The sequence below is a fragment of the Chiloscyllium punctatum genome, chromosome 1, assembly GCF_047496795.1.
Source record: "Chiloscyllium punctatum isolate Juve2018m chromosome 1, sChiPun1.3, whole genome shotgun sequence".
Lineage (NCBI taxonomy): Eukaryota > Metazoa > Chordata > Chondrichthyes > Orectolobiformes > Hemiscylliidae > Chiloscyllium > Chiloscyllium punctatum.
Genome location: NC_092739.1, coordinates 39,179,505 through 39,193,393, shown reverse-complemented (window position 1 = coordinate 39,193,393; position 13,889 = coordinate 39,179,505). Strand labels below are relative to the sequence as shown.

Here is a 13,889-nt window from a genome sequence, read left to right as displayed (position 1 = left end):
TCATACTCGAGGGTAGAAAGTGGGGAGGATTGTCACAGTTCATTTGACTTGCGTGTTTACAGCTCACCAGAAATGTATTGTTTTAATTCTGATTATGGATAGCAATTATAAGTAATCATAAATAGAAAGTAATTGATAAAGTAATTAACCCAAGGAAAGAGTTTGAGTAATCTTCTGATGTTATGATTAAAGTGCTGCTTTGCTTTATCATAAAAGTTAAGCTTCACACTGTGCTTTCAAGTTCCTATTTCACACTTTGTGCACTTAAAATAATGTACTTCTTTTTCTTTCAGATCTACGCTTCTAACAAGGGTTTAGCTTTGATGTAAACCTCTGATGTAAATTGGCCCCAAATCGAAGATGTTTTGCAGTAGTTGCCATCTGAGGACAAGGCAGTTGGCATACAGTAGTCCAGAACTGCTATGTCAGGACAAAGGAGGCTGAATCTCAGTGAGAGCCAAAACAGACATTGGATGCCTGTATTTCATCGGCCACTGATTAGTTCAAATGTGTCATCTACTTTTTTGTTCAACTAGATGGAGGTCAATTCATTATGAATTGAACTTTGAGAGCGTCACCGTGATTGCACATCTCAATATTTGCTCTCAAGTTGTGGACTAAACATCAGGGTATTCAGTTGGTTATTCTCTCTTGTTTCAGACAGAAACTCAAAAATTGGTGCTGGTCTCAACATGGTCTACAGATTACTGGAATTACAACTGAACAGTGAGATGGCTGCTGGTTAGCCTACTCAGTTTTATGGGAAGAAACTGTTAATTTAATGATGTTTATGACAATGGTCACAGAAATGTAGTACAGGAATGCAGTAGATTTATGTAATATGAGAAATATGGTTACATCCATGACCAAATTGATCCTGTAGAATACTTTATAAACATTCCACATGGGTATGTGATTCACACCTGGGTACGTTTTAACACACTATGTGATGTAGATTAACTCAAAAGAATAGAAATCCCCAAATGCATTATTCTGGCATATGTAAGAGTTAAAGAGCATTCTAGTTGCTTTTAGAAGGTGTTTGTAATTTTCACAACTTACATTAAAATAGTGATGTGAAAGCAATAGTGTACCCTATCAGCAGAAGCAACACAGGGACATGTTCTGTAGGAAGACTTGTAGATTCATTAATGAATTTGTAGTTGGTTAATTATCCTATGAAATGCACTGTTTAGATAGTCATATCAGCATTAGGATTGTGCAATACCTTGTTTTTTAGAATTCTTTGACTTGCTTTCAGTAGGTGCAAGCACTTAAAGATATTAATTCCATATGTCATGACAGACATCATGGGACTATAAAAAATAATGAATGTGATTCAGAAAAATATAATTGCCAGTGATTCACTAACAGAGCTGACAAGATAATGTACATGTCTTTATAAACTACTTGAACAAAGGTGAAATTTTGCAGGCGTTTTGTCCTGCTATTTGTCTTTTTGTGTTTCTTTTTTAAAATCACAGTTTGTGGTTAATTTATCTGTGTATGTAATTTATACTTTTATGTGTATATCATAATGTATTTAAATGTTAAGATTGCTCAAAAGTCAACTTTTTAAAATTTTATGTGGCTGAAATGGAGCTTTTGTATATAATGAAGGTTTCTTCTTTCACCAATTGTACAAGTGAAATTGTTTTACACCGAACCTTTGGCATAGCTAAATCTACAGATTAATGAAGCAATAGAGAAAAATATATTCTAGTCATGCATAGCAGCTTTCATAATTTGGTGCAGCACATAGTACTTCTGCAAGTAAATAATTATTACTGAGTCTATATACCCAAGGGAAGCAAACCCTATTATTTCTATATGGTAGGAGTAATTTCTAGGCACCATAAACTATACAGGCAAAAGTGAGGATTGCAGATGCCGGAGATCAGAGTCTAGATTAGAGTGGTTTCTGGAAAAGCACAACAGGCCAGGCAGCATCTGAGGAGCAGGAAAATTGAAGTTTCAGGCAAAAGCCCTATTTCAGGAATGAAGGCTGCCTGAGCTGCTGTGCTTTTCCAGCACCACTCTAATCTAGACCATAAACTATATGTCTCAAGTTACCCACTAGATGTCAAACTCATCTCCACCTCAGCAGGAATGGTGTTCAAACTCTGTCATTTCTGATGCAAAGTTAGGAATGCTATGGCTAAGTCAAAGACTTGGCTGGTCAATTCATGTTGTTGGCCGTTTACGTGGAACAGAACAGGACTTTTCTGCTAAAGTTACGTAAAGTCACCATCATTAGTATCTGTACAAAATTAGAAAATTACAATCTGTACTTATGTCGAATTGACCTAACACGTATACTAAAGCAGGGAACAGATAGATGCTGATGCAAAATTCATTTTGATGTAAACTTAAGATGAATAATGTTGAGTTTATATGTGACTCCTCGAATTATACCAATGATGAGCACATGAATTAACTTCATCTGAATGAATGCTCTGATGAAGTTCCCTTTTTTATAAGCATGAATTCTTAGAGTGACTTGATAATATATCACTGAACAGTTTCAGTACCTATCAACCATAGTTGTTTTAGACATGGATGCTCACAGGTTCAATAAAATCTATAATAAAGAAATGGGACTTCTTAGAGTCGTACAACATGGAAACCCACCCTTTGGTGCAACCAGTCCAAGCCGACCATAATCCCAAACTAGACTGGTCCCACCTGCCTGCTCTTGGCCCATATCCCTCCAAATCTTTCCTATTCATGTACTTCTCCAAATGACTTTTAAGTGTTGTATCCACATCCACCACTTCATCCTGAAGTTCACTCCACATGCAAAGCCACCCTTCCTGTAAATATTCATAACTTTTTTTCAAATTAACCTATTTTTCTAATCAACCTGTTCAGAGATGTTATTACACACTCCTAGAGAAGATAAGACTTGAAACCCTGTCTCTAGGTTCAGAGGTAGGGACACTACCATTGTGCCACAAGAGAGCCCCTCCATAACTCTGTTTGTTATTGGTGGTATATTAGGTATCAGTCATAGCTTATTAATCAATGAATGGAGGAGAACCTAGTAGATAATCATCAATTTGTAGCTATTTGTGGACTTGAAAGTAATGCCTTTGCTCCCCATTAATGCAATAAATAAAAATCTATTCCAACACCAAATGTTCATGGGAGGAGTGTTTATATTCTGTTCTTATTCTCAGCAGAACTTAGTTAAGCAACAAAACTGATATTTGGACTCCAAAGGTTGGGAGTTAGAAAACATTAGCCAGGCTACGTTGCAACCTGGAATGGTTGGAGATTCCTTTGGATTTCAAGGAGACTTTAGGAATACCAAACTTGCAGCAATGGGTTGTGTAAAAGGAAGTGGCTTGTCAGTTTCTCTGAAATAAACCATTGTTGACACTTGCACCTTGGCTGCAAACCAAGCATCAGTTCATCTCATGTTGTTTTTTTCTCTCTCTCTTACTCATCATCTGTTGCACTTTTGTTCTGAAGTGTATTTAATCAATGCAGGGCAGTTATGTCAAAGTGGATCACATGAACGCATAAGTCGTCAACTTTTTGACTATGCAGACCTTTCTAATATTAAAAATATCCATCCATGTTTTGCTCACAGAAAATGTTGAATATGGAAAGAACAATAGTTATGTTAAGAGGACATATAGTAGAGACAAATGAAATAAATTGTTCATAGAATTTTACCCAATTTTCAATGATCTCTTGCATGTCTTTTAAAAAAACAAATCCTGGAACACAATGGGATAAATTTAACTTGGAGTGGAGTTTGGAGGCCATAGTGGGGACATCAATTTAGGTCAACTGTCGGGTGGTGATGAGCCTGTTACATTCTGCCACCCTTAGTATTTTACCAGTAATAGGTGCTCACTGTGCCAAAAGTGGAGACCGCCATACCGTGACAGCTTACTTCTAGGCTTGGGGAAAATCAACCTTTGGTTGAGAAGGACGCCATCCCTTCTGGATTAATCCACAACCCCACCCATGCCAGGATCTGCCTGACTTCTTTCAGTGAACCTGAAAAACTCACCTTAATTCTGGCAGGTTCTGGCTGGTTGTAGAACATGCAACTTGTGCCTGAAGTTGTGGGTTTGGAAGGTGCTATGAAAGGAGCATGGGTGAGTTACTACAAGTTGTAGATACTTCACATTGCTGTCAGTGAACATTGGTGGTGAATGAAGCGAACATTGAAGATTGTGGATGCTTTTCAACTGGATTGTGATGAGCTTCAAATGTCTGTGAAGTTGTATCCATCTAGACAAGGGGAAGGTATTCCATGACACTCATTTGGGTGGCAGGGTGGGTCAGTGCTTAGCACTGCTGCCTCACAGTGCCAGAAACCCGGGTTCAATTCCCACCTCAGGCAACTGTCTGTGTGGAGTTTGAACATTCTCCCCATGTCTGCGTGGGTTTCCTCCAGGTGCTCTGGTTTCTTCCCACAGTCCAAAAATGTGCAGGTTAGGTGAATTGGCCATGCTGAATTGCCCGTAGTGTTAGGTGTAGGGGAATGGGTCTGTGTGGGTTATTCCTCGAAGGGTCAGTGTGGACTTGTTGGGCCGAAGGGCCTGTTTCCACACTGTAAGTAATCTAGAAAAAATGACAGCAGGACGTTAAGGCTATAGGAGTGGGAGGCCATCTTCCCTAGATGCTGTGAAAGCTGTCATTGCAGTGTTAAACTGCTATGCGACGAGCATCTTCGAGGGAGTGATGGGCAATCTATGTGGGATCTCCCAGTCATACTCCCACAAATGAATCAGGAATGTGACTGATGTCATTTGTACAAGCACGGTGTTGCCGCTTAGGCAGTAGGATTCAGAAATATTGCTGGTTTCACCTACATACAGGGTGAGATGGACTGCACCCACATGGAACTGAGAGAATGGAATCACAGAGCTGCAGAACTCAGCAACAGCAGAAGTTCTATTCCATTAACCACTTCTTGGAGAGCTGTGCCCACTTCCCCGACAGCTGCCATGAAACTCACCAAAGCTCCTCAGATAGCACCTTCCAAACCGATGATCACTTCTACCTAGAAGGACAAGAGCAGCAGATGCATGGCAACACCACCACCTGCAAGCTTCCCTCTAGGCTACTAACCATCCTGATGTGAAAATATACTGCCGTTCTTTTACTGTCACTGGATCAAAATTCTGGAATTGCCTCCCTAAGAGCATTACATACAGCATTTGAACTGCAACAGTTTAAGAAGCCAGATCTCCTCCACCTTCTCAAGGACAACTAGGGAATGACTCCCACCAGCAACGCCCACGTCCCATGAATGAATAAAAGAAAATCTTGTCCATTCTGGAGCACATGGAATGCTTTCCAAGACTGTTTACTGGGGGATGAGGAAAAGCAACTGTGACTACAACCCATACTGTACAACCCCCTGACTATTGTGGAGTGCAGAAATAGAATCCCTACAGTGTGGAAGCAAGCCACTCAGCCAATCAAGTTCATACCCGCCATCCAAAAGTATCCCACCCAGACCTATCCCCTACCCTATCCCTGCATTTCCCATGTCTAATCCACCTAGCCTGCACACCCCTGGGCAATATGGGCAATGTAGCATAGCCAATCCACCCTCCTGCACATCTTTGGGAGGAAACTTTGGGAGAGCACCCCGGAGGAAACCCATGTAGATATGGGGAGAATGTGCAAACCCCAGGCAGCAATGCTAACCACTGAGCCACTGTGCTGCCCATATAATGCTATCTATTCCTCAACCAGTGGTGGAGCAGAGTATTCGGCTGCTGAAGATGTGTTTCCATTGCCTGGAGCGATAGTGGGGGGACTTCCAGTATAGTCTGGGCAGAATGTACTGTATATCCTGGTAAGCTTTGCTCTGCACATTTTAAGTAGCCAAAGTGGTGATGTGCAGGATGGAGTGGTTCACTCTCCTGAGGATAAGGGAAAATGAGAATTTTGGGGAGAAGGGATTTGTTATTTGACAAAAGAGGAGACAATAAAGCATCAAAAATGTCAAGGAACACAGGATTTAGTGCGAGGGAGGACCTGATGGAAATTAGTATTGGTAGGGAAATAGTGTTGGGGAAATTGATGAGATTGAAGGCTGATAAATCCCCAAGATCTGATCATCTATATTCCAAAGTATTTAGAGAAGTGGTCTGAAATATAGTAGATGCATTGATTGTCATCTTTCAAGATTCTATATACTCTGGAACAGTTACTCCAGATTGAAGGGTAACTAATATAACCCCAATATATTTTTAAAAAGGGGATAGAGATAAAGCAGGGGATTATGTACTGGTTAGCCTAAAATTAGTAGTGGGAAATTTGCTAGAGTCCGTTATCACAAACCTCATTAACTTGACCAAGATCTTTGTATCCTTGCTAACCGTTGGTGAGGTCCTGGAGAACTGGTGAATAGCTAATTTCCCCTCTGTTCAAGAAGGGGAAATAGAGATAATTCAGGAAACGATAGACTGGTAAATATCACATCAATGGTTGGGAAGCTATTGGAGAGAAGTTTTAGGGAATAGGATTTATGTACAATTGGTAAAGCATGGCCTAATTAGGGATAGTCAGCATGGCTTTGTGTGGGGCAGGTCATGTCTTACGAACCTGATTACCTTTGTCACTTGAAAAAATCAATGGATATAGGTATAGCAGTGGATATTGTCTGCATTAGTTTTAGTAAGGCTTTCAATAAGGTACTCATGGTAGGCTCATCCAGAAGCTCAGGATGCACAGAATTCACAATGACTTGGCCACTTGGATTCAGAATTGCCCAAAGAAGGCAGAGGGTAGTGGTGGAAACTAGTGATATTTCACAGGGATCCGCACTGGGACCTCTGCTGTTTGTAATATATGAAAATGATTTGGATGAAAATGTAGATGGGTGGGTTAGTACATTTGCAGATGATACAAAGATTGGTGGAGTTGTGGATAGTGAAGAAGGTTGCCAAAGAATACAGCAGGATATAAATCAGTTGCGGATATGACTGGAGAAATGGCAGTCGGAGTTTAATCCAGATAAGTGTGAAGTGCTGCACTTTGGAAAATCAAATGTTAAGGAAAAGTATCCAGTTAATGGCAGGACCCTGAACATCATTGATGTACAGATGGAACTTGGGCTTCAAGTCCCATAGCTCCCTCAAAGTGGCCACGCAAGTAGATTGAGCGGTAAAGAAGGCATATGGCAAGCTTTCCTTTATTGGTCAGGGAATTGAGTACAAGAGTCAGGATGTTGCAGCTTTATGATACATTGGTAGGCCACACGTAGAGTATTGCATTCAATTCTGGCCTCCACATTACAAGAAAGATGTGGATGCTTTGGAGAGGGTGCAGAAGAAGTTTACCAGGATTCTGCCTGGATTAGAGGCTGAACCCTTAGGAGAGGTTAGAAAAACTCAGGTTGTTTTCTGTGATGCAGCAGAGGCTGAGAGGAGACTCACCAGAAGTCTGTAAAATTATGAGATGCATAGATAGGGTTGACAGTCAGAATCCTTTCACCAGAGTTGAAATGTCTAGTACGAGGGGGCACACATTTAAGGTGAGAGGGGAAAGTTCAAAGGAGACGTGTGGGATTAGCTTTTTACACACTGAGTGATAGGAGTCTGGAATGCATTGTCAGGGGTAATGGTGGAGGCAAATATGAAAGGGGCATTGAAGGGACTTTTAGATAACCACATGAATATGCAAGGAATGGAAGGATATGGACCAAGGACAGGCAGAAGGAATTAGTTTAATTTAGCATTATGTTCGGCACAATATCGTGTGCCAAAGAACCTATTCCTGTGCTGTATTATTCTATATTCTCTGCTCTAATAGTTGACCATTTGGAAAACAGTGACAGGATTGGATGGAGTCAGCATGGACCTCTGAAAGGGAAATCATGCTTGACAAATCTATTGGAGTATTTCAAGGGTATAACTAATAGAGCTAATTAGGGGAAAACCAATGCAAGTGGTTTCAGAAGGCTTTCGATAAGGTTTCATACAAGAAATTAACATGTAAAATTAATGCCTTGGGATTGGAGGTGGTGTACTGACTTGGATATAGAATTGGTTGGCAGATGAGAAACAAAGAGTAGGAATAAATGGATCATTTTCAGATTAGGACCCAGTGACTAATGGGGCCAATATAGGATCAATGCTTGGACCCCAATTATTCACTACAGATATATATATATATATATTTGTTAATGAGGGAACCAAGTAATATTTTCAAGCTTGCAGATGATACAAAGCTGGGTGGGAGGCTGAGCTGTGAGGAGGAAGGAGAGATGCTTCAGTGTGATTTGGGAAAGTTGTGAGTAGGCAACTGCATGACAAATCAATTATAATGCAAATAAATGTGAGGTTATCGACTTTGGTTAAAAAAAACAAGATAGCAGGTTATTATTTGAATGGTTAGAAATTGAGAGAGGGGAATGTACAACCAGACTAGAGTGTCCTTGTACACCAGTCACTGAAAGTAAACGTGCAGGTGCAGCAGGCAGTGAGAAAGGTAAGTGATATGTTGGCCTTCATAATAAGGGGATTCGAGTACAGAAGCAGGGATGTCTTGCTGCAATGGTACAGGGTCTTGGTGAGGCCAGTTCTGGAGTATTGTGTGCAGCTTAGTCTCCTTGTCTGAGGAGGACCCATTCTGGATATGGAACGAGTGCAGTGAAGGTTTACCAGACTGATTCCTGAAATGGCAGGACTGAGTATGAGAAAAGACTGGATTGATTATATTCACTGGGCTTTAGAAGAACGAGAGACAAACTCATAGAAATTTCAAATTTCTAACAGGACTAGACAGGGTAAACACAGAAAAGATGTTCCCAGTGACCAGGGAGTCCAGAACCAGGGGTCTAATGAAATGGGATAGACCATTTAGGACTTGATTGAGTGAGGAATTTCTTCATCCTGAGAGTAGTGAGCCTGTGGAATTCTCTGCCATCGAGAATAGTTGAGGCCAAACCACTGTATGTTTTCAAGAAAGAGTTGGATATAGTTCTTCATGCTAAAGGGTTCAAGGTTGTGGAAAGAAAGAGAGGAGCTGTGTACTGAATTGGATGATCAGCCATGATAATATTGAATGATAGGGCAGACTTAAAGGGCTAAATTTTGGGGCGGCACAGTGGCTCAGTGGTTAGCACTGTTGCCTCACAGCACCAGGGTCCCAGGTTTGATTCCAGCCTCAGTCGACTGTGTGGTTTGCACATTCTCCCCGGGTCTGCGTGGGTTTCCTCTGGATGCTCCAGTTTCCTCCTACAGTCCAAAAATGTGCATGTCCGGTGAAGTGGCCATGTTAAATTGCCCATAGTGTTAGGTATATTAGTCAGAGGGAAATGGGACCGGGTGGGTTACTCTTTGGACGGTTGGTGTGGACTTGTTGGGCCCAAGGGCCTGTTTCCACACTGTAGGGAATCTAATCTAAATGGGTTAAGGTTAGAGTGGTGCTGGATGAAGGGCTCCTGCCCAATTTTCCTGCTCCTCGGATGTTGCCTGACCTGCTGTGCTTTTCCAACATCACTCAAACCTTGGCTCTGATCTCCAGCATCTGCAGTCCTCACTTTTGCTTAGTTAAAGGGCTAAATGGCCTACCCCACTGATATTTTCTATGTGTTAAAGTAACATTGAAGGGCACACCCCATGGGCACTATTCACATGCACTCCATGTCCATGGATATTTACATCTAACATGTGCCACCCTAACAACTCTCATGGAACACCTCCAATCCACTGTCAAAACACTTTTACACTTCAGTAGGGCATTGAAAAGCTGCAGCAAGGACACTGTTTGCTGAGGAACCCACCAGCTCATGGACTAGACCAGGCTGTACCTCTGGGCTTTCACAGCACCCATTCACTCTGAGCAAACAGTATTCCTGCTTTGCTTTTTGAACTTTGCTCCTTTTTTGCCATCCAGCACAGGCACAAGTCCAAGGGACTCTCATAGTTCCCAGGAAGCCTCAGTCAAGGGGGAATAACCTTTACTCACAGACTCCTGGTACAGTATTTCAAGGGTATCCTCTGATACCAGTCCAGCTCCTGAAGTTTGACTGGTCAGAGTCAGGATCCTCACCACAAAAGACAGACAGTATCCCACCTGTTTTGACTTTTTCTGCTATATTGTTTTCTGCCTGAAGTGAGCGAGAGGCAGGAATTAATGGAGATGAATGTGGGTTGTACAGCTATTCCTGTTGGTGCAGGTGACCAGAGCGAGTGCATAGGCAGCACAAGCGGGCATGAAGCATTTGTGGTGTTGGGCATTGGAGTGGGTGACAGTAAATGGGGATAGTGTTACAACCAGTGGTGAGAATGGTGGAGCGTGAACCTTTGGTGGGCAATGGGTGCAGTAGCAGAGAGAGAATGCGTGTAAAGTATTGGAGAGAAGAAGGCAGAGCTTATCCTGGCAGAGTGAAGAAGGACAGTTTTGGCCATTCCACTGTTCCTTCAGGCTGTTGAGAATACTTTAACCCAGGTGGGGAAACCTCAGAGCAGACTGGCATGGTGTTCTGGCCTCCAGTGCTGCTTCTGGGGAGGAAGATGTCCTTGTCCAGCAGGATGTCCAGGACCCTGTCTGCAAAACGGGGTTCCAATCTCCCTTTGTTTGCCATGTCTGGGGCAAATGTCAGTAACTCCAGGGGACCTCTGGACTGGCCATGCTTTTCTGAGAGCAACCCCTGACTTTTAAAGGAGACCAATGAATTCTGGTTTACCAGTTGAGTGGTAAGGTGGAGCAGACATTAAACATGGGGATCAGATATAGAAATGTGACAGATGGTTAATGAGACAACTTTGGCATGAAATCATTAGGCTTTGTGGCAAAAGATCCTCAAAAAAAAAACGCAACGCATCTTTACTTAACCAAAAAAAATGCAAGACTCAAAACCTCTGAATACTTCCTCGTTAGCTACTCTTTGCAATTTGATTTTCCCAATAAAGGTTAAACTCATCCATGAATAATGTTCTGTTTTGTTTTACATGACTTCATTATGTCCTGATTTAATCTCTGTCCCACAAAACAGTTACTGTTAAGGGGCCCTTAGACTCCTCCCATAATGCCTTCTTCGCTTTTTAATCTGAGTTCAGAGGACAGTGAATGTTTATAAATATAGTTTTGGTTCCTTGTTTACTTCTATTGATGGTCACAATGTTAAATCATGTTCTAGATTTGACAGCCATTGGTAGTTAATGACAGATAATTCACAAATTGTTCCAGAGCAGAGTTCTCATAAAGATTATGTAGATTAACACTGAAAACAATTGCTGGAGATCACAATGGGTCAGGCAGCGTCCACAGAGAAAGAGCAAGCTAATGTTTTGAGTCAAGCTGAAGTGAAGTGTGCAGGGGGTAGCATTTATGCTATATTTCGGGTTGATAAGGTGTAGAGTGCTGGTGGAAAAAAGATGTTGATAGTTCAGATTAAGTGATTGGAACGTGAGAATAGCAGAACAATGGTGTGTCTAAGTACCAGAATGGAAAGAACAGATAGTCCCATTGGGATTGGGGAAGGGGAGACCATAAGACATAGGAGCAGAAATGAGGCCATTCAGCCCATCGAGTCTGCTCTGTTATTCAATCATGGCTGCCAGGTTTCTCAGCCTCATTCTCCCTGTAACCCTTAATCCCCATGACAATCAAGATTAGATTCCCTAAAGTGTGGAAGCAGGCCCTTCGGCCCAACAAGTCCACACCAACCCTCTGAAGAGTAACCCACCCAGACCCATTTCCTTCTCACTAATGCACCTAACACTATGGGATATTTAACATGGCCAATTCACCTGGTCTGTACGTCTTTGGACTGTGGGAGGAAATCAGAGCACACAGAGGAAACCCACGCAGACACAGGGAAAATGAGCAAACTCTACAGACAGTCACCTCAGGTTAGAATCGAACCTGGGTCCCTGGTGCTTGAGGCAGCAGTGCTAACCACTGAGCCACTGTGCTGCCTCAAAAACCTATCTACCTCTGTCTTAAATATACTCAATGACCTGGCCTGCACAGCCTTCAGTGACAATGAATTTCACAGAGGCACTTGGGGTTGTTTTCATTGGAGAAAAGAAGGTTTAGGGGTGATTTGATAGAGGTGTACAAGATGATTAGGGGGTTAGATAGGGTTGACAGTGAGAACCTTTTTCCACGTATGGAGTCAGCTATTACAAGGGGGCATAGCTTTAAATTAAGGGGGGGTAGATATAGGACTGATGTTAGGGGTAGGTTCTTCACTCAGCGAGTCGTAAGTTCATGGAATGCCCTGCCAGTAGCAGTAGTGGACTCTCCCTCTTTATGGGTATTTAAGCGGGCATTGGATAGGTATATGGAGGATAGTGGGTTAGTGTAGGTTAGGTGGGCTTTGATCGGCGCAACATCGAGGGCTGAAGGGCCTGTACTGCGCTGTATTCTTCTATGTTCTATGTTCTATGTTCTATGATTCACCACTCTCTGGCTGAAGACATTCCTCCTTATCTCTATTCTAAAAGGTCTTCCCTTTACTCTAAGGCTGTGCCCTTGTGTCCTAGTCTATCCTACCGAGGGAAGCATCTTCCCAATGTCCACTCTGTCCAGGCCAATCAGTATTCTGTATGTTTCAGTTAGATCTCACCTCATCCTTCTAAACTCCATCAAGTATAGTCCCAGAATCCTCAAATGTCCCTCATATGTTAATCCTTTCATTCCTGGGATCATTCTCATGAAACTCCTTTGGACTTGTTCTAGGGTCAGTATATCCTTCCTGAGATATGAGGTCCAAAATTACTCACAATATGCTAAATATGGTCTGACCAGAGCCTAGTAAAGCCTCAGAAGTACATTGCTGATTTTATATTCTAGTCCTTGCAAAATAAATGCCAACATTATATTTGCCTTCCCAACTAGCGATTCAACCTGTAAGTTTACCTTCAGAGAATCCTGGACTAGAATGCCCAAGTCCCTTTACACTTCAAATTTCTGAATTTTCTCCTCATTTAGAAAATAGTCCATGCCTCTATTCTTCTTTCCAAAGTGCATGATCTTTCCCACATTGTATTCCATCTGCCACTTCTTTGCCCACTCTCCTAATCTGTCTAAATCCTTCTGCAGCCTCCCGCCTTCACAATGCTACCTGTCCCTCTACCTATCATTGTATCATCTGCAAACTGAGCCAGAGTGCCCTCAGTTCCTTTATCTAGATCATTAATGTATAAAGTGAAAAGTTGTGGCCCCAACACTAAACCTTGTGGAACACCACTTATCACAGGCTTCCACCTGAAAAGGACCCTTTTATCCTGACTCTCTGCTTCCTGCCAGACAGCCAAGCTTCTATCCATGCTAGCAAGTTGCGTCTAACACCATGGGCCCTCATCTTACTCAGCAGCCCCCTGTGCTGCACCTTGTCAAAGGTCTTCTGGAAGTCTAAGGAGGTAACATCCATTGGCTCTCCTTGGTCTAAACTGCTCATTACCTCCTCAAAGAATTCTAACAGATTTCTCAGGCATGACCTCCCCTTGATGAAACCATGCTGACTATGCTCTATTTTACCATACACTTCCAAAGTATTCAGAAATCTCATCCTTCAGAATGGACTCCAAACTCTTACTCATGACCAAGCATAAGCATGTGTAATTTCCCATCTTTACCCTTACTCCCTTCTCAAACAGAGGTATTACATTAGCGATTTTCTAGCCTTATGGGACCCTCCCTGACTCCAATGATTCCTGAAAGATCACCACTAACACCTCCACTACCTCTTCAGCTATCTCCTTCAGAACTCTGGGGTGTAATCCAGCTGGGCCAGGTGATATATCCACCTTCAGGTCTTTTAGTTTTTCTAGCACCATCTCCATGGTGTTGGCCACCATACTCAGCTCTGCTCCCCAGAGTCTTTTGAATATTACTCGTGTCTTTCACTATGAGTGACTGACGCAAAGTACTTATTCAGTTCCTCAGCCATTTCATTG

General features: G+C 42.2%; 1 protein-coding gene across 4 annotated transcripts in view; it reads left to right on the top strand.

Annotated features, from left to right (window-relative positions):
- rasgef1ba (RasGEF domain family, member 1Ba) overlaps positions 1-3,675 on the top strand; it is a 75,586-nt gene extending 71,911 nt beyond the window's left edge. For all 4 annotated transcript variants that reach the window (XM_072594165.1, XM_072594253.1, XM_072594332.1 and 1 more), the window contains one exon: positions 294-3,675. In XM_072594165.1, the coding sequence (XP_072450266.1) occupies positions 294-318 (25 nt within the window). In that variant the 3' untranslated portion in view covers positions 319-3,675. The remainder of the gene's footprint in view (positions 1-293) is intronic.
- Positions 3,676-13,889: the final 10,214 nt, after the last annotated feature.